General features: G+C 38.1%; 1 protein-coding gene across 5 annotated transcripts in view; it reads right to left on the bottom strand.

Annotated features, from left to right (window-relative positions):
- Positions 1-19198, bottom strand: part of GALC (galactosylceramidase) — a 47035-nt gene extending 27837 nt beyond the window's left edge. For 3 of the 5 annotated variants that reach the window (XM_045562389.1, XM_045562398.1, XM_045562414.1), the window contains exons 1-7: positions 18909-19124; positions 13963-14031; positions 13664-13727; positions 12104-12217; positions 10028-10167; positions 7746-7784; positions 2830-2960 (exon numbers count right to left, since the gene is read on the bottom strand). In XM_045562389.1, the coding sequence (XP_045418345.1) occupies positions 2830-2960; positions 7746-7784; positions 10028-10167; positions 12104-12217; positions 13664-13727; positions 13963-14031; positions 18909-19103 (752 nt within the window). In that variant the 5' untranslated portion in view covers positions 19104-19124. Of the gene's footprint in view, positions 1-2829; positions 2961-7745; positions 7785-10027; positions 10168-12103; positions 12218-13663; positions 13728-13962; positions 14032-18562; positions 18785-18908 lie in introns of those variants that run through there. The other 2 variants (XM_045562382.1, XM_045562405.1) reach the window with 2 other exon arrangements.
- Positions 19199-20431: the final 1233 nt, after the last annotated feature.

Genomic DNA, 20431 nt, shown 5'->3' with positions numbered 1-20431 from the left:
CAAAACCTGAGCACATGATTTGAGCAGAGAAGGACAGAACTGATTCTAAAATCTGGGTCTCTCTCAGTGTCCAAATGTATTGCTGGTGTAACAAAATTCATACTCCGTAAGAATATAATTTTGTTTATGTAAAATTTCTTTATCATTTCACAGCATGATTTTTCAAACTTCAATGACAAATAAAATTAAGATCACTGAAAGTAAATCAACTTTATAGTGTTTCCTAACAAAGCAATGTAGTTATACGTTAAAAAATCAGAACTTCTGGACAAGGCAGATCATGATAGTAGCCCAGTTTCTGAAACTCCCTAGTACTCCTCCTGAAACCAAACCAATGAGATAAGGGGGGGGAGAAAACCCCAAAGATAATATCCTGTTCAAAACTAGATGACAGGGAATCCCCAGGAGATCCGCAGCATCAGGACTGGCCCAGGATCAGCAGATGGTCTACGGAAACTGTGGAGGTGAAAGGGAACTTGTAGGTACTCAGCCCTAAACGAGCAGACCCTACCCCAAACAGGAGCACTGAATAACAACTCATTAAATTGGAAGTGTCTTCACAAGCTTAAAGTTGGGGGTGAATACCAAAAATAGTGAATTCACTAAGAGATCGAACAGAACAATATTGTGACAGTTAAACCAGGTTTGTCCAATAAAAACATTATGTGAGCCACACACATAATTTTAAATTGTCTAGTAGCCACATTAAAAAACAGCAAAAGATTCTTACCATGATAAAACATATAAATGAAAAAAAAATTAATTTTATTTAAAAAGCAAAAGGAAATAGGGGAATTAATTTTAATGATTGATATACTTTGTTTAACTCAATATATGTAAAACATCATCATTCAACAAGTAATCAAAATAAAACAATTATACATATTTTAGGTTTTTTATATTAAATCTTCAAAATCCAGTGAGTATTTTTGGCTTATAACAAACCTAAATTCAGACCAGCCACCTTTCAGGTGCTCCATAAACAAATGTGTCTAGTGGCTACTGTATTAGACAATACAGGCTTAGGCCCTTAACAATTTCAGAAAAAGGTAGCAAACAATCCCTTAGGGAATAGTAAAGCCTCACCATGAAAATAAACTGCTTGAAGTAGAATCCAAATTGAGTAAGTGAATAAGGCAGCAACACTTAGAGTGGGGGAGAAACAACACTTAGTAGGAAACGGGGCCCAGGGGAAACAGACCCCACAAAGTACTGTAACTGCAAGACAGAAATCTGTAGATACAACACAAACCAAACACAACATGAATGGGGCAGCAAGGTTTACTCTTCCTATGGAGATGGGAGCCAAGAAATAGACATCTCCTGAACAAAATTCCAATATACCACAATAGCCAAAAAATGGAACCAGTCCAAATGACCATTAACAAAGAATAGACAGGTAAGTTGTGGTATATTCCTACAATTGGATGCTAAACAATTAAAATGAATTATATCTACACCTGGTGACATGAGTTCATCTTAAAAATATAATGTTGACTAAAATAACAGCCACTATAAGATGTCATTTAAGGAAAGTTTTTAAACAGACAGAATAGTCTATGGTGTTAGAGGTCAGAGTAGCAGTTATCTTTAGGGTAAAAAGGAAGGTTAATGATTAGAAAGACTTCCAAGGCCGGGGGCGGTGGCTCACACCTGTAATCCCAGCACTCTGGGAGGCCGAGGCGGGTGGATTACTCGAGGTCAGGAGTTCGAGACCAGCCTGAGCAAGAGTGAGACCCTGTCTCTACTAAAAATAGAAAGAAATTATCTGGCCAGCTAAAATATATACAGAAAATGTTAGCCGGGCATGGTGGTGCATGCCTGTAGTCCCAGCTTCTCGGGAGGCTGAGGCAGTAGGATCGCTTAAGCCCAGGAGTTTGAGGTTGCTGTGAGCTAGGCTGACGCCACGGCACTCACCCTAGCCCGGGCAACAAAGCGAGACTCTGTCGCAAAAAAAAAAAAAGATTTCCAAGAAGAAAGCTTCTTAGGTACTGATAATTTTCTGGGCCATGGTTATAAAGGTGTATGGTCATATGTTCACCATGTGGTAATTCACTAACCTATTCATACCCCTATGATTTGCATATTTTCACATATTTATGTATTTATGTTATAGTTCAATTAAAAATTTTTAAGATGAATTGTTAGACAACAAAGATATGGGAAACTAAAAGGAGAGAATTATGGTAGAATTATTTTCTAAAAAGAAAAAACATTTTAGAAATGAAGACTAAACTAGAAGGAACATAAGACAAAACAGACACTATGGAAAACACAACAAGGGAAAAAGGATAGGGAGAATAAAATTACAGAAAAGCAAACAGGAATAAAGAGATGAAGAAAATTTGAAAGAAATACAGAATGGATTAAGGAATAAGGTCAAAACTGTACTACCAAGGAGACATGATAAAAGTTACAGTCAACGATCATACCAAACCATTCCTTTACAAAAGTGTTCATGCAAGAACTCATAGCCACAGGAAAACTAGGAATTAGGAAATAATTTCACAACATTGCCTTCATAATTTCTACAATTAAATACAGAACTATGCTGCCCCTTAACCTAAACAAAATCCTGTTGTATTACTCCAAACATCAACATATTTTTTAAAAAGTTACCAATAAATTTCATTGTCATAGAAAGATCCCAAAATACATATATTCGAAGAGAAAGTAATGAATTATGAGCTATGCATGCTTTAGTTAATATAAGAGAGCTACCTTCTGAGAATGTAACCAAATGGGGAGAAGGTGGCAAAAACAAAGGCACAGTCCTACCCACAGCCAGCAATCAGAAACTGCTAGTTTTCAAAGTAAAATATTCCTTACCCTATAACATCAATCGCCTTTAAGAGTTCAGCATCAAGCAGCATGGAAGCAGAAATAGGTTCCCAGAGATTATCACTTGCTATGATTTTTACTCGCTGGAGACCTTGATCATTCAGCATTTTTCTTAACACCTTTTGGAATGATAAACAAAACACAAGAAAGGTTACAAATAAATTATGACCAAGATAACTCACATATCTTCAAAAATCAGCACTCTGCACAATAGTTTTAATATCATTTCTCAATAGAAATGCACCTCCTGTGGAAAATAAAAGCATTATCATTAAGATAACCTAGCTCATGAGAATGTAAAAAGAAAAAAAAAATCAAGAGATAAAATGTTTTATAGGATTTTCCTTCTGACTTTAAAATTATGTTTACCACAGAAATATCCAGGGGTGGGGGAGAACTGAAATAAAAATAGTCAAATAGTATTACCCAGAAATAACCACTATTACTTTGCTATGCATTCTTTCAGGAATTTTTCCATGCAGACAACATAATAAAATGGGAATCATATTAAACACACCAGTAAAATGCTTTAACTTATCATTTTAAGTATTTTCCAATGTCTTTAAATATTCTGCCTTTATTGAAAGTATTGAAATTCTTAGCATTTTATACCATACTAGAAGTAGAAATAAGAAATATTCCATTCTACTCTCAAGTATCTCACACTTAGGAAAGGAAATAAAATCTACCTGTAGGACTGTCTACCCACAAAAATTAAAAGTTAACAGGCTAAATTCTAACAGGAAATAAATTGACAAAGCACACACTGAGCTCCTACTCTGGTACTTGATACTATACTTGGGCCCCACGAGGACCCTAAAAGAACAAGTTGGAGTCTTCACCCTTAGGTGGCAAACACACTCACCAGGACACCAAAACTAAGAGGGTGTACTAAAAAATCAGAAAGCAGGTACATACCAAATTGGATGGGTTCCCCTATATGTAAATTAAGAGCAGAGAAAAGGAAACATCATTTTATCCAGGATCAAGAGGGTCAGATTTCCTACCAGAAGTAGTTCTTGATAAATGGACACAAATAAGCTTTCCACTAGGTCCCCAAGCACTTGCAACAGTCTGGCACACAGAAGCAGGAGCTCAATAATATTGTCCGAATAATTAAGAAGGAACAAAGAATTTCACAAGCTCTTTTCACATTCTAACTTTTCTGAACTTCGGAAATTTCCAAAAAATGTGCTCTTTTAGAAAAGAGGCAAATAATAAGAGCTCTGATTAAATCCACGGTATTCTTTTCAGCGGATGGTTTCTTAAAACAGATGTACTATGGCATTTTAGAAAATATGGTGAGAATCAGAATGGCAATCCAAGTTCATCTTTCCAACAGGGTCAACTGGGTCCTAAGGCACCCTGGAAGCAATATGAATAGATCCTTATTAGAAAACAGAGACCAGCTCTCAAAATACAGTAGGACTGAGAATCCCTATCCCCCAATACTGCAGTCCGCAAGCCCCGGTTAGGAACTCCTATTTAAGGACCGGGCAGCAGAGCTCTGCTGCCATCCCACCACCCTCTGTCTGTGGAACCACTGTCTTCCATGAAACTTAGGAACAGGAGCAAGGGAGAGGGTAGGGGGCGCACAGCAGGAGGTGAGCAGTGGATTAGCAATCAAAGCTTCAACTGTATTTACAGCCATTTCCTTCCTCATGGGTTCCCTGCCCCCCTCCCTTGCATCACCTGAGCTCCTCCTCATCCTGCCCCCTCTCGGTTGCCCCCTCCCCCACCCTCATCCCATGGAAAAATTGTTTTCCATGAAACGAGTCCGTGGTACCACCAAAAAAGGTTAGAGACCGCTGCTCTAGTAGATCAATCTTGAGTTTCATCACCCTGAAGTTCTCTCTTATTCTTACAGAGAGGAGGAAGAGCAACTTCAGTCAATTTTGCACTTACCACTATGGATGTGTCTAGTTTTTCTAGTCTCATTCCTAGACAATCCCCGGTAAGATTGCTTGCTTTTTTATACAGTGTATTTGAATAACATTCCAAAATGTACAAGTCTATAAGCTGTGATTTCTAAGTAAGTTTCCATCCCAAAGTCAGTGTGAATAGCAGCATTCTTTGAGCAAGGTTTTATCAAACATATTTTCTGATGCATGTTTTCATTGTAAAACCCTTCTCTTCCAGAAAAAGCTTAGATGGAAGTTTTATCTATAAGATAAATGAAAGCTATTCTGGTTGAACTGAATGAGGGTCCGGAGACTCACACATCCATTTCCATCCACTACCCTAAATGGGATTTTCCAAACAAGTTAAGAACCCTAAGAATACCACTGAAAACCAGAATAAATCATAAAAATAATATAAGCAGCAAAAAATAAACTTAAAAGAATACCATTGTCATATTTACATAAATTGCTTGTTTGTATTTACATTTATTTCTACTCTTAAAAACAAACCCTTATTCCTTCCAGAGGTTTTAACTGTAGAACTAGTCCAATCTAGTTCAATGTTGTAATAAAATGTAACAACGATGAGGTGTTTTTCAGCTACAATGGACCCCCAGGTTGCAACCTGGGCATGTATGCCCAGATGAACCAAGCATGCCCTAGTCATGACGCTAGAGCCAGCAGGAACAAAAAAGCCAACCATAGGTGGAGTGTAAGGGCTCAGATTGAGGAACAGGAACCAAATTAAGAAGCAAGGAGTGCCCAGTTTGTTGCAGTATGGACTCTAGAGCTAAGGACCCGACATTATCTAATTGCATGACCCATTCATATCACTCCTTGTTGCATTTCCCCATCTCCCTCATTGCTACACTCCGCCTATATACCACCTGGCCCTGCACACAGCTGAGGGAGACAGATGTGAGCATTACCTACTGTCTCCTTGCCAATCAACTCACAATAAAGCTTTTTATTTTCTCAAAAGCTGGTGCCATAGTATTGGCTTCTACGTATGTCAGGCAGAGAGCCCATTGCTTCATAATGGGATCATCTTAATATACTATAAGGAATATATATTCATTAAGGTTACCCAACCTGAGCACGTACATTCATTCATCATTATTGAACTCTTTACAAAAGGCATTTTAACAAATCCCAACAAAATCCTGCTGCAAAAATGGCAAACACAAATTAAAATTTTTATATCCTGACATATTTTACTGCAGGAAAACTAAAGGTTAAAAATATGAGGAAAAAACATAAAGTCTGAACTGTTGAAAACTGTTGAAAATCATGAGGAAAAAATATGAAGTCTGAACTGTAGAAAACACTGATAATGAGTCTTAGAGCAACAATTAGTCTTTCAAACCAGAGAAGTTGAATTAGAATGCACTAGTGTGTAACAGACTCTAAATAGTAAAAATACTTTTTATATATGATATTTAAACTAGACCATTAGTTTAAAAGAAAATGGAAACCAGATTCTAATAATTTTAATGCTTCTCTCAAATGAAATGAACATGAGAGACACATGTATAATCACAAGAAAATAAAACATAAGCTTTGAAATGTCAAATTAAGATGGATAAAAAATTCATCACCTGTCTCTACAAAGACCCTGTAGTGACATATCTATGTGATTACAGGGTTATATACTACATATGCACTAACTTGGCTTCTGCTCTGTCCTCTTGCTGCTCTCATCAGACCTGTGCTCACAGTGTTCATGACTTTCCACTAACAATCTTTGTGTTTCAATTTATACTAGCTTCACTGCCCACCACACTCCCACCACCATACTGGTAATGCCTGCCAACTGGAGTTGACCTTAAGTTACCTGGCTCTCACTGCAATAGATCCTCTCAAATCTATGCTCTCTCCTCCCCTACAAATACAGATGGGTTAAAACATGCCAGTACTCCCATGAACATACTCGTTTACTGATTCTGCCTGGTGCTCCCACTTCTCCTCCTTTGTCTAATCCATCTTTATGACTTAATTTTCCCCAAAATTCCCTTACCTCTCAGTCTTCACTTCCTTGCACATGCTATGCCCCTGCCTTAGTAACTTGGAGCATTCCTATCCATCCCTTCTGGAACATTCCAACTACTTGTTACCTCCTCTAATAGACTTCCCCAATCAATCCAGGCAGAGGTGCCATCTCCTCTGTGCTCCTTCTGAGAATGCTGCATATTCATTATTCCATTAGAGAAATTATGACTGATATTTTAGTTGTCTCTGTACCCTGCTCCATCTACTTAAAAACACAGAACAGTCAAAGAAAAATTTTTTTAACACTGAAACAAAATATAACCACAAAATTATATTTCTTGGGGAAAAGACACACAAAAAAAGACAAACAGAACTGAGAATAGCTCCACATGAAAAGTACAACTGCCATTTGCTTTCCAATAACAGAAGAAGTTTTTATTCTCAGTTTTTCCTTTCCTGGAAAATAGCAATAATAATAGTTACTTCATAAGGGAGGTTGTGAGAATTAAATGGAGATAAATATTTAGGGAAAGTAGCTCAAAAATAACAATTTTTGCAAATGTTAGTTGCTACCTCTTTGCTAATCACAAAAAGAAGTGATATATAACACATATGATAGGCATTCCAAAGAAAACAAGAATGAGAATACATGCTATAAATTTGGACATAAAACAATGAAAGAAAAAAGCTACATTTCTTAAAGTCCCTAGAAGTCTAAAATGATACAACTGTTTTTATGCTTATCATAATTCCAAAATTAATTTTAAAATAGAAAAATTCAACACAACTCCTCAGACAAAGGCAATTCATTGCTTACAAAGAATTATATATGTTTTAATATCAGGAATATAAACATTATTAAGATTGTGCTTGAATTTGATGTCACAACTAGCAGAATAAATAACTGTGGTGTAAAAAATATGGTGTCTCCACTACAAATTTCTACTAATTTCTGTGTGTGGAACAATAAGGAATTATTCACTAATAATGATAGAAAGACAAAGTTGTACAGACCTTGATATAATTGGTATCACATGTCCTCTCATTCCAAATCTGCAAAACAAAAAGTCAAAAAAGTCTGAATTGAAAGTTTTTAAATGTCATAAAGTAGACACTATCATTGATACCACTTCTCCCATCATCTTTCATATTATCTCATAAGCCATTTTTCTTACCTTATGGAATATCTATCCATAGAATTTATAGATATTTATAGGACAACATAACTTTTTAAAATTATTATTTTTTAAAACCTAAAATATTTTATGGGTATTTTTCAAAAAGTCATTTATTCCAGAGATGTCCAACAATGGAATATTCATTTATTCATTCAACTACTATTGACATTGCAATGTGTACAAAGACTATACTAAGCACTGAAGAACTAACACATAGAAAGATTATTGTGATAATTCTGACAATATCCCTACAGGCACATATGAAAGCCAAACATAAATAATTACATTGTACAGAAGGAATCTTTTTAAGCACACACAGAATCACAATGACATTCTAGATCACAAAAGCAAACTCTTAATGAGGATGGATAAAAGGAACATAACGAATCTCTTAGGTTTAGAATCATGAAGTGTGTAGGATTTTAGAGTTGAAAGAGAACTGTAACTTTCATTTCAACTTTGCAGTTAAAAAAATTGTTGATAACAGAGATGAGCTATAATTCAGGTGCTATAATTCTTTTACTCCAATGATAAAGGAAAGAGTTTCTTATCAAAGAAGCTCCTCACCATAGCATGTGATTATCAAGAATCTAAATGAGATATGAATCACCCATTATTCACCAGAAACACTTCTAAATGTGAGTGTACCATAATAGAAAGCTATTCAACCCAAACGTACACTTAGTCTTACTATGGGTTAAAAATGTCCTGACATTTAAGAAAGTTCTCGGCCGGGCGCGGTGGCTCACGCCTGTAATCCTAGCACTCTGGGAGGCCGAGGCGGGTGGATCGCTCGAGGTCAGGAGTTCGAGGCCAGCCTGAGCGAGACCCCGTCTCTACTAAAAATAGAAATAAATTATTGGACAACTAAAAATATATATAGAAAAAATTAGCCGGGCATGGTGGCACATGCCTGTAGTCCCAGCTACTCAGGAGGCTGAGGCAGTAGGATCACTTAAGCCCAGGAGTTTGAGGTTACTGTGAGCTAGGCTGACGCCACGGCACTCACTCTAGCCCGGGCAACAGAGTGAGACTCTGTCTCAAAAAAAAAAAAAAAAAAAAAGAAAGTTCTCATATACAAACTGATTCTCAGTTATAATTTAGAAAAGGATAGCAAAAACAAGTGTATTCTTGCTTTTAGCTTCCTACACCCCTTGGTTCATCCTCATGTCATGTATCATCCCATAATACTGTAGTATATCTGTTCCAGTGTCTACCTCTCTCACTGAACTCCTCAAGAGCTTATTAATCTCCGTATCCCTAGCACATTACAGTCACGGTTCCTGAAACACAGAAGCAGCTCAATAATTGCTTGCTGATAATCTAAGTCATGATTGCATGAAAACTTTTACATACCAGTTTTGACAGATGGTATATAATAAGCAAATGTTTACAGAGACCCAATACGTGCATGTGTAAGGCTCTGTGGGGTAAAATGCAGCCTGAGGCTTGCCTCCAGCCTGCCAACAGACAAGCTGGAAAGACGTGATGTCATGTTTCATACTTTTTAAATCATTAAATAAAAGGTGTTAAATAACTGGGATAGGTAGAGGCAGATTTCAGCCAGTTTGCCAAATCTGGCCCATTGCCTGTATTTGTACAGCCTGAGAGCTAATTTTTAGTTTTAAATGGTTACATTTTAAATAGTTACATAATATCTAAAAAACATCCTTGATCCTTAATATTGCCTTTTGACTCTCAAACCCAAACCTATGTACACACTGGCCCTTTAAGAAAAAGTCTGCCAAACCTTGGTTTAGGACAATAGAAGACTCAACAATAGAATAAAATGAAAATAATCATTAAACTTTATAGGAGACATGGTATTGTTGCAAGAACTAGAGAATCTAGGGAAAGCTTTGAAGAAGAAGAATTTGAGTTGAGTTGATACAAAAAAAATAAGAACAGCACAGTTTTCAAAATTGGGAAGAATCTAGATTGGCCAAGAAGAAGAATAAAAGGTCACATGTAGTTAATCTGTGTTGTTATCAGATACCAACGGAACAAATTAGTCTCATGACACAAAATGGTCAACAACAAGTACCATATTTTCAAATGACTTTTGGATATTACAAATAAATGTCTGAAAACAAATCATATTTTAAATATATTACTAACTCCAACATAATCAATGTCCAAATCATGATAATGCTTGGCGCCCACAATCCAGGTCACGACATAGTAGGCAGTCAGCTGAAGATTTACGTAAGGCCAGTTGAAACCTTTTCCCAGCCATCCGGGGAATGACCATGGCAACCCTGCAGAGAGAAGGGAAGAGGCAAAGGTGGAATGGGAGCAACAGTGCCAGCACTATTGAAAACAAAACAAACAAACAAAAAAAAACACTCAGCTACGCAAAAGGCCAATACATATCTGACTAAAGAAAAAATTATATGCTACACAAAAATTGTTGAAATCCTTTCTAATCTCTGGAAACTATAATTTTTTATTGATCTCTAGAGTCAGGTCCCATGATTCCAAATGTTCTTTCGAGAAAAAAAATAAATAACAAATAGAAACACCTCTCTCAAAGACACTTACCAATAGAACAAAATGTACTATATATTTTAACTCAACATCTCCACACATAGGATGTTCATATTCCATTTCTGTTCTCTAAGGTCTAATTAAAGAGATCTAAAAGGCTTATGCCAAACTACTCCTATAAGGTAAGTATAACACAAATTTCTTGTTCACTAGCATATCTTACAATTTAAAGCTACTTAAAATAGTAACCTGTCAGGCAACCTAATTTATCAAAACTAGTTTCTCCTTATATCAATATAAATGACAATGAGTCAATAGGGCAATATACCTTTGTTAAATGATATATATAAATAAGTCCAATAACCCTGATTTTTATTTTTAAGTAAAAAATGAGAAGAGTAGAAAAGCACTAATTACAATTCTAAATCCAAATTCTGTTCCATATATTAAAATAAGCTTAACAGTTAAGTTTCTTAGCTGTTACATATATTACCAAACTAGTTTACCACTGGAAAAGTAAAAATCAAAATGACAAAATACTTATTTTTCTAAACTCAGAAGGAATGCCTAAGTGTATCACATAAGAAATGTAAGATTAAAATAATGGAACATTTGAAAACAAATGCTAAATACAATCTGAAGGCCCATCCTGTGTAAGTCTTTGTTAGGACATGGTTTAGCATGCCAGATTTTAAACATTTAAACAAGATCTGATGTTGGAAGCAGCCCAATGAATAAGTATGTGCTGAATTCAGTGATGCTTTCACTGCTCAAAACATTTCTGGAATCACTTGCTAAAGTCCTTTTAGAAAGAACACACTCATTCCTCATTTTCTTTTTAATTTACAAAATATTACTTTTATCCTTTAATTTGATTGTTAAGAAAATTATTTTTAAAATAGCTTAAGATCAAGGCTTTAAAATGGATCATTAGTTTCACTTAACTTAGTCTGAAGTAAGCCTGTTTCAAAAAATCAAATTCATTTCAAATGATTAAAGTATCCCACCACTCCGAATGTCTGAAATACTTCACAGGTTCTGTATGCATTGCCACAGAACTGTGGAATGAATATAGGCCCATTTCAACAAATATCCAATGATCCTGCCACTAGAACCTAAGCCACGCAGAGGCAGAAATGGGGTCTGGGTTGTTCTCTATCCCTAGTCCTTGGAACAGTGACCAGCACATCACTGAGGTTCAAAAACAAATACTTTTTCAAGTACCTCTTCTAAAAATGGGGTCGTCTACTACCAGTAACATACAATTTTGTAACTAGTTGGGTGTACTACTTTATGTAACATACAAGTTTGTAAATAGTACTGCCCTTTTACAAATTTTGAGGAGTGACTTTGTCAAGGAAAGTAGTTAGCATCACAAAAAAACAATGAAATTAAGTTCTAAAACTGATTTTGCCATTTACTGTCTGTGACCTTAGGTCAGTGGCATATGCTAAGCATCAACTGCTTCTTCTGTATAATGAAAATAGTAATGCCTTACTATAATATTATAGAGGTATTATAAAGATCTGACATAATATACAAGGGCAAAGAAAGGGTCATGCTTGGCATATGCTTTGTTGCTGGTAGCATACTGGTAGTATTAACATTATTAGTACTTCGGTATTAATACAAACCCACCAACAAGATTCAGAATTTAAAAGTTAAAGGAAAAGAGACTGCAGAAGCATTGCAAACTTCACTTCTTACCAATGAGTGTAATATTAGGGTTTCTCTTCTTAGCTTCCTTCATTAACCACCACTCATATCCTCGAAAGTAATTCTCATCTAGCGCATAGTGCATGTGGGAGGGTTCGGTGCCATCTGAATAGGAGAGAAGAAAAAAGGGAGTAAATGATCCACGAGTGGTACTTCCTAGGACCACTCTCCCCTACACACACACACACACACACACACACACACACACACTTCACAAAAGTGGTATTCTAGTTCCAATCCCGAAGTTGAGCAAATAAGAATAATCTTATACAACTTGAGGATGGATGATCAAAGTGTATTATTTCATCCTTTTTCATTATCTTAAGCATTGTGAAGATCTTACATAATAAAACCACAAAATTCTATTATAAGCAGAATTAAGAGAAATACCCCACACTTTAAGCCTATAATATGTCTTGATATAGCATGAGTTTTGAGAAAAAGGAAAGGAGGACACATCCCCACTGTAAGAATAACAAAATTCCATACTAACATCTATAGTTAGTTGAGATATCATCATAGCTTCAAGGTAGGTAACTGACATCAAAGTCCTCATGAATTCCCACAGGTCACAAACAGCTGCCCTTGCTAAGTAAGGCCTTCCAAGAAGAGGGGCCCTTGCACCATTTGTTCTCAAAGGCAAACATCAGAATTCACAAGAATTGCCTACTTATGTATCTCTACCTCTGATTTAGCTTCAGCAACCAGTCATTATCAATTCTGCCTAAAGGGTTTTGGTAATAAAATACATGCCCTCTTCCAGTAACTTAGAGAAAGTTTCTGTTATGGGGATTTTCTTTTGTTTTTGGTTTGAACTTTTTCTTTCAACATAAACACTAATTCCACAACACAGATATGTTTAATAAAAAGTTACTTCCAAATCACTAGCAGGAACAGAAGTATGCAGAAAATACTCTAAGTTCATTATAATCATATTTGACCTGTAAATATTAACCCATATCTAATCATTGAGAGAACTAAAATATTTTTTCTTCTTCCTGGAAACCAGAGGCCTTTATAGGCCTCTAATTGATAACATCCACTACACAAAGTCAATCAAAATAGTGACAATAAAAATTAAAGATATAGTGATTAAAACTTGTTTTGTCTTTAAAAGAAAAAAAAAGCTACATATCTGAAATACTGATTACTTATATTTCACCACATATTTTAAAGTTAATAACGCCTTAAATATTCTATACAAAATTATAACCTCTTTCTTTTTTAACTTCTCAATAGAATTCCAAACTGTCCCTATGATCTGTCCAGTATATAAAGTTTTTAGAAATCTGTGGATTTGTTTACTACTGACTACTTCAACTGTATAAGCAATTTAAAGTCTGAATACTATTTTTGATGGAATATCCATATTTCTATATAACTTTTTAAATAACTACAATTTAAAAATGAATAATAAGAAATAATCTACTAAGCAAAAATCAATCTTAAGAAGTGTTGGTATTATTTATACATACTCTGAAATCATAGTCCATATGGTTAGGTATAGATTAAAATGTGGGGGGAAAAATCCTGTATCACAAATTCTCCTACCTGTGGTCTGCCCATCACCACCTATTTCAACTTTTAGAATATGCAATGAGGCACCGAAGTATGGCTGTGGAAAGAAGTAACAGTATTAACACAGGGCTTCATCTGATGAAGCTTCAAGACAATTCCTAATTACTGCCTTTGGTTTTATAGATTCAAAAACAAAAGCAAAACTTCAAATAGCAACTTATTCCAAAAGTAACTTGCCATTTTTTTCAAAAGCTAGAATTGTGAAGCTGATAAATTTACTGTACAAGTTCTAAAATATCACAGGTACCATTAAATAATTATTTTTTCATTACCTTAAAAAGATAATCCAATATTTGAGAACGATAGGGCTCTGGGTAATTTACTAGAAGTCGGGAGGTTGCCTAAAAGAGAAGTAATAAAAGAAATCCAATTGTGAATACTTATCTATAGTGTTCATGCACACCAACCGGAATGCCCAGTTGTCCTGCAAGGTCAAGCTGTGGAAAGTCACTTCCCAGGTTGTTTGCCTGCCCTTGTTTTGCCAGTCACTGGATAAGTAAGGCTGTTGTTTGCCCAACAGCTCTCCTGCTGGGATGAGGCTTGGCTGGAAGGTAAGCTTGCTAACCTACTGCTGAACCTCATAATTACAAACTTATCTAGAAACTTAGGTTTTCTATATTAAGACAATTTGGCAACAATAGTATCTTGGGGCTAGGATGAGAGGGATGAATCTTACGTAATTTTCTCCTCAATATCTTTCATAAAAATACTATAAGCAGCAATGCTGAAAGGAAGCAGTACACTCTTCATTCTCATAAATTCTTTTACTATTAAGAATGGCCAACAATAATCTCAAGACCAAGCTGTATTAAGAAAACCTCACACTAGACTGGCATCAGAATGTATGGAAGGATGCAGGTGGACAGTGCAGGAACCAATATTTGATCATACCTAGACCATGGCCAATAACTGCTTGAAGAAAGAAATCACAAAACCAATAACTGACCCATAATCTATCCCTTGGGAGGCAATATAAGCAAGGGAATAAAAGAAGCAGGTTTTCAGCATGAAACAGTAGCATGTTCCTAGGCTTGGAAGCCATACAGCCCTAGGTTCAAACTGTTACACCTTGCCAGGTGCATGTATAACAGAGGCAAGATACTTGACTTTGATACGGCTCAACTTTCTATTTTATACTCTCATATATGCTACCACTGACATTCTGGTGGTACCCAGATCTATTCTTTCATACCCATAACATCCCTATAGTCTCTGCCATTGAGGTATAGACCCATGGAGCTGCTCTCTAGCCACTCATCACACGTATCTTGACAAACCCCCAGCCAAACAACACTTTTGCCTAAATCTGCTCCTTCTCCTGCATTTGCTATCTTAGTAATGAATGACATCTGCCTAAACTGTAACCTTAGAGTCACCCTTTCACCAAACTTCCCATCCATCCTCAGTCACCAAGATGTCATCAATCTCTCTCAAATCCATCCCCTACTCTTCAACCCCACTGAATTACCTAGGTCCTCCTCACTTATTAGAAAAGTGAAATGGTCTTAGGGGCTCCCGTTTACCTCCCTGTGTTTTATCCTCCACACTACTTACCAGATTAATCATTCCAAAACACAAATGTTATCAAGAAACTACTGTGATTAAACCTGCTAAATCCCCAGTAGCTTTATCCCCAGGATAAAGGTCAAATGACTTAGTTTTGCACGCAAATCCCTTAACTATTTGGATCCTAACTCTGACACTTTACCCCTATCATTGTCATGCCTTCTATCTAGACATATCAAACCACTTTTTCTCTTCCTTCTGCCTGGAATGCACCCCACATCCTCAGTTGGACAACTCCATTTCATCGCTCAGCTTTCAGCTCAAACTCCACCTCTTCAAAGAAGGATGCCTTCTGCTCCTCTCCACTGATTTGATGTAAGTGCCTCTCCTTTGGGCTCCCTTGGCACCAGGTCCATATCTCTGCCCTAACATTTCTAACCCTGCACCCTAACCACTGCTTTACTTTTTTGACTCTCCTCTAAGTTCCTTGAGAACATGGATTGTGTCTTATTCAAGTTCATATCCCCATTCTTTGTTATTCAATAAACACTTAATATTTTTTATTATTTTCCTTTTTTGTTGTTGCACTGGTACAGGACAACATAGGAGGTTTTGAGTAAAACAGAGCTTGTATGATGATTTCATCATTTATAAGCTATGTGATGATAGGCAAATTATTGTAAAGTGAGTTAACCTACTCATTCAGGTGTTGTAAGACTAAAATAAGATGTACCTAAAGGACTTAGTACAGTACGTGGCACATAGTGAGCTCTCAAAAAATGGCAGGCATTGTATATAAAAATTTGTCTTAAAAGACATTGCTCTCAAAGAGCTTAAAGCCCAGCAGAGGTTCAAATATTAAAATGGCACTAAGCGAATGAACACTGTATATGCACACTAACATATCCTTGACTCTACATAAAGTATGCTTCTTACCTTGCATTACACTGTTATAACTGTATTTTTTGCTCTTTGGGGGTTATTTTGCCCTCTATGCACTCCCACATTTAATTCAGAAAGTACCAGCTTTAGGTAAACACACCACACTATTATGCATACAAACCTATAGTCACACCTAACGCAAAAGCATAAGTCAAAGGCAATATAACCAAATGCTGAAATGTACCATCAAGTAATAACAAATTATGGGATTACTAACGACACTGCCTGAATAAATCCTGGAGCTGTTTACAAACCCAGGAAGATGCCTTGGGAAAAACATCTCTTCAAAGGCCTTGAAATAACTTCCTCTTCTCTAATCCCTGAAACTGGTTATTAACCAAAATCAGTCATGTGCCAGACATCATCCTTCTCTACATCTATTCTCATAGTGCTCCTACTAGGCAGGGATCACTGCATCCCCAAAAAAGAAATTCAGGCAGAGAGAAGTTAAATAATTTTCCAAGGCCATACAGTGAGTGGCATGGCCCAGAATGGACCCTTAGGATTCTCTTGAATCCACATTCTTAACTACTGACTGAACCATACTGCCTTCCCTACCTGATATGAAGATTAAATTAGAACATTCTAAACACTTACTGCCACCAACTGTGCTAGGTACCAGAGAAGCTTAAAGTGGTGTGCAAATGCGGCAGAATCATTTCCATTATTCAGTGAGTTCCTACGATGAGTAATGCACTATACATAGGGACACTAATAATTGTTGGATATTCTATCTAATGATAGGAGTTTCCTACCCTGAGTTATGAAATGATTCTTATCATTTTAATAATCTTAAATCGAGCTTAATAAACACAATGGAACCAAAGAATTCCATTTTTCAGTAAGTTTATCCACTAGATTTAATATCATAAGGCATCAGAAGGAGAGATGGGGCCCCATTTAATGAAATACTGGCTATTTCAGGTTTAAACCAAAATAATGTAAAAGAATAGTAGTAGTAAAGAATAAATGCATTAGCTTATTAGCCCACAGGTTCCCCCCGAAATACTTTTCCTCCATATCATATGATCAGACTACAGGCCAGGTCACCCATGCAGCAGGCAAGCATTCAAGCTTTTTCTGAGTTGAATCTGCTTTTTCTGAGTTGAATCTAAGTACCAAGCTCCATCTGACTCCACCTTAAAAAGACAAGAGCTCAACCTTAACATTTTCAAATAAAATTAGTACTAGATGGGATTCGGGGTACAAAACAAAAAACAAAAACCCACTCACCCAAAATCTGCCAGCATAAAGCCCATGGGCCCAAAGGTAACACAAGGAAATAAAACAGAGACAATGGTTACAAAGAACATAAGACTAAGGCAAGTAAATATTGTCAGAAGCCAAGAACAATCATGCTACTGAAGAACACTCCCGAGCCTGGAAGCCATTTTTAGGCATGACTAGGGAGCTAAGGGCAGTGACCAGCCATGCCCATTCACAATTTTGCACAATTTTACTCATGTTTCAAGTAAATCCTGTGGAATGCCCACATAAAAAGAACACATCCCAACTGTCACAGCCAAGAGAAGCCTAAGAATACATGCCAATTAAATGTAATGTGGTGCCCTGGTTGGAATCTCAGAATAGATAAAGGGCATTGGGTAAATACTAGGGAAACGTAAATGAAGTTTAAACTTTAGTTAATAATATTGTATCAATACCGGTTGTAGCAAATGTACCATCCAAATGTGGGATGCTGGGAATAACAGAAACTGGCAGCATGGTATATGAGAACTCTCTATTGCCATAATAACTTTTCTGTAAATCTAAAGCTATTCGAAAATTAAAATTAAAAAAAAAAAAAAAAAAACTCATCTCCCGCTCCTGAGATCCCAGAATCAGGAAAAAGATATTTCAATACCTAGTATGAGAATTAATTGGTGTATTTGTTAAAAAGAGGATTCTCAGTCCCCACTCTAGAACTACAAAGTCAGCATAGGGGAGGGAAGACAGAATAAAAAGCACACTGGTGATCCTTATGCAATCCTAACCGTGAAGAGCCAACATTTCCCATCTCTTGGTACAAAGAAATAGCCGCCAATAAGGCAGAGGCACTGGCCCTTCTGGGGAGTAATTCACCTTCTCATTTCTTAGCCCTCCAGGAGGCAACACAGCTCCCAACAGAAAACAATCCTAGACTATCAGTGATTAATAGTGGAGCCTGCCATTTAAAAAATATATAAAAATAATAAAGTCCCAGATAGTTTCAGGCCTTTTATCTTCCTAAAGAGACCCTGAGGCACCCGTTGTGCCTACACATAAAACCCTGTATGGCACTAACTCTCGAAGAACCGGATCTACCGCCACCTGCGCTAATAACCCCAGGGCTTCCAACTCTGCCACCTGCCAACTCCCCAAATGGAAGTGACCATCCCATCGGGGCATCCTCTTTCACACACAGACATTCCTGGGTTCCCTAACCTTTTCTGGAGCGACCCTAGCAGGGTGCTGTCTCCGCGACCAACAGAGCCCAGGCCCCATCACCAGGAACAAGGGTTTGACCTTCGGCCTCATCTCTACCTACGCCTTTCACTACTCGCTGTGCTTCCTGACCCTCACTTGTTCAAACCTAACTGCCTCTCTAGGTTCATGTTAAACGAGGAAACGCCTGTCTCAGCGCCCGCGGAGAGCTGGAACCCGGGCCGCAGCGGGAACGCGTCGAAACACCTGGCAACGCCGCAGGGGCTTCTGGGGCGGGCCCGGATGGGGTCGGCCCCCTGCGCCCCGCGCCCGCCGGTGCCGCCAGTCCCTGGTGCCCGCCGCTTACCCCGCCTCCGCTGACCGCGCCGACGCCGTCGAACTCCCGGCCCAGCCCGTCGGAGTCGTCGAGCACGTACGTGCGGCTGGGCGCCAGGAGCGTGCACAGCAGCAGGGGCACCGCGACGCGGCCCGCCGAACCCGCGGCGGCCGTCATGACTTTCACTCGGCGTTGCCGGGAAGCCTCTACTAGGCGCTCAGCCATTGTGTGGGTCACATGACTCCTGCGCCCAGGGAGGCGGGTCCGGCCGCCGCCATGATGGAGACGGGCATGTGGCTGCTGACGCTGGCGCCGCCATTTTTAGTGAGGGCCATGCCCCCCCCCCGCCCCCCCCGCCGCAGCCACAGTAGAAATCGGAGCGAGACTTTTCTCGTTTCTCCCATGTCTGTGATCAGCTTTAGGCTTTCTCGTGTACTCACTCTGTGGCGTCTTTTCCGGCCGCTCTCACCTGCTGGAAGCACTTTCTCGCAGGGAAGTTGGATGTCCAATGCCTGCCAAGGGAAGAGGGCAGAGACTTACTCTACCAGGAACCTTCCCCAGCATCTTAGGGCGCATCTACCTCCCGCGAGGACCCGGCTTGGAGCCCCTGACCGAGCCCCAGTTCAGCTGTTACCTTGTTCAAATCACTTAGCTTTCGGAGCAAGAATTTTCTCTCGTGTAAGGTGAGGCGGGGAGAGCAGTAGTGTAGGAGATGTATGATTAAACGAGACAAAAGTAAGTACCCAGTAAATCCCAGTTGAATGCATTACACACTCCGCAAACGATAGCTGAAAACATTCTCTATTCTGGTAACTCCCCAGTTCTATCCAAGGCTTTTAGTTAAGACTGTGCCACCTCAAAATATGCTCCTTGGGCATATTGACCATTTTGAATTAAAGGCACTTAAAAAAAAAAAAGCAGGTGCAAGATCACTCTGATCGTCATTCTATTTCTTCAATGCAGGAGATGAAGTTCCCATGGGAAGGATGTTCTCCCTGTAAAATAACATTCTTATCATCAAGGACGGAAAGTTGAAGCTGAGGGAAATCTGTGCAAACAAACCTTGTTAAAAACACTTATCTTCCTAGTCACTTCTGTACCCAATTAACTACCCTAGCCCAAGCCCTTTGCCTTACCTGCATTACCACATTTCACAACTTGCTTTTCTTTTTTTTCTCCCCTCCCCCACCGGTTTTTTGTCCAGGTCAGTATATAAGCCATTGACCCTAACTGCTGCTTTGGGTCTTCATGTCCTTATGAGGCTCCTGTACCACATGAAACTTAAATGAGTATGCTTCTCTCCTGTTCATCCATCTTAAATCAATTTATTCCTCCCGCCCACCCAGGCCCCTATTAAGGGATGAATGAAGGTGGAATCTTGCCTCCCATACAGCCTCATAAACTATCCTCCACTGTTAGTTGAAATGATTCCAGGCAGATAACCCCAAATTGGTAGGAAAGTTGTGAACTGCCCTGGAATTTCTGCCACATTCAGCACTGGCCTGAGATTACTGATTTCCTTGTAATTCGGAGCAAATTAAATAAATTGCAGA

The sequence above is a fragment of the Lemur catta genome, chromosome 1, assembly GCF_020740605.2.
Source record: "Lemur catta isolate mLemCat1 chromosome 1, mLemCat1.pri, whole genome shotgun sequence".
Lineage (NCBI taxonomy): Eukaryota > Metazoa > Chordata > Mammalia > Primates > Lemuridae > Lemur > Lemur catta.
This window is presented reverse-complemented; position numbering and strand designations above follow the sequence as displayed.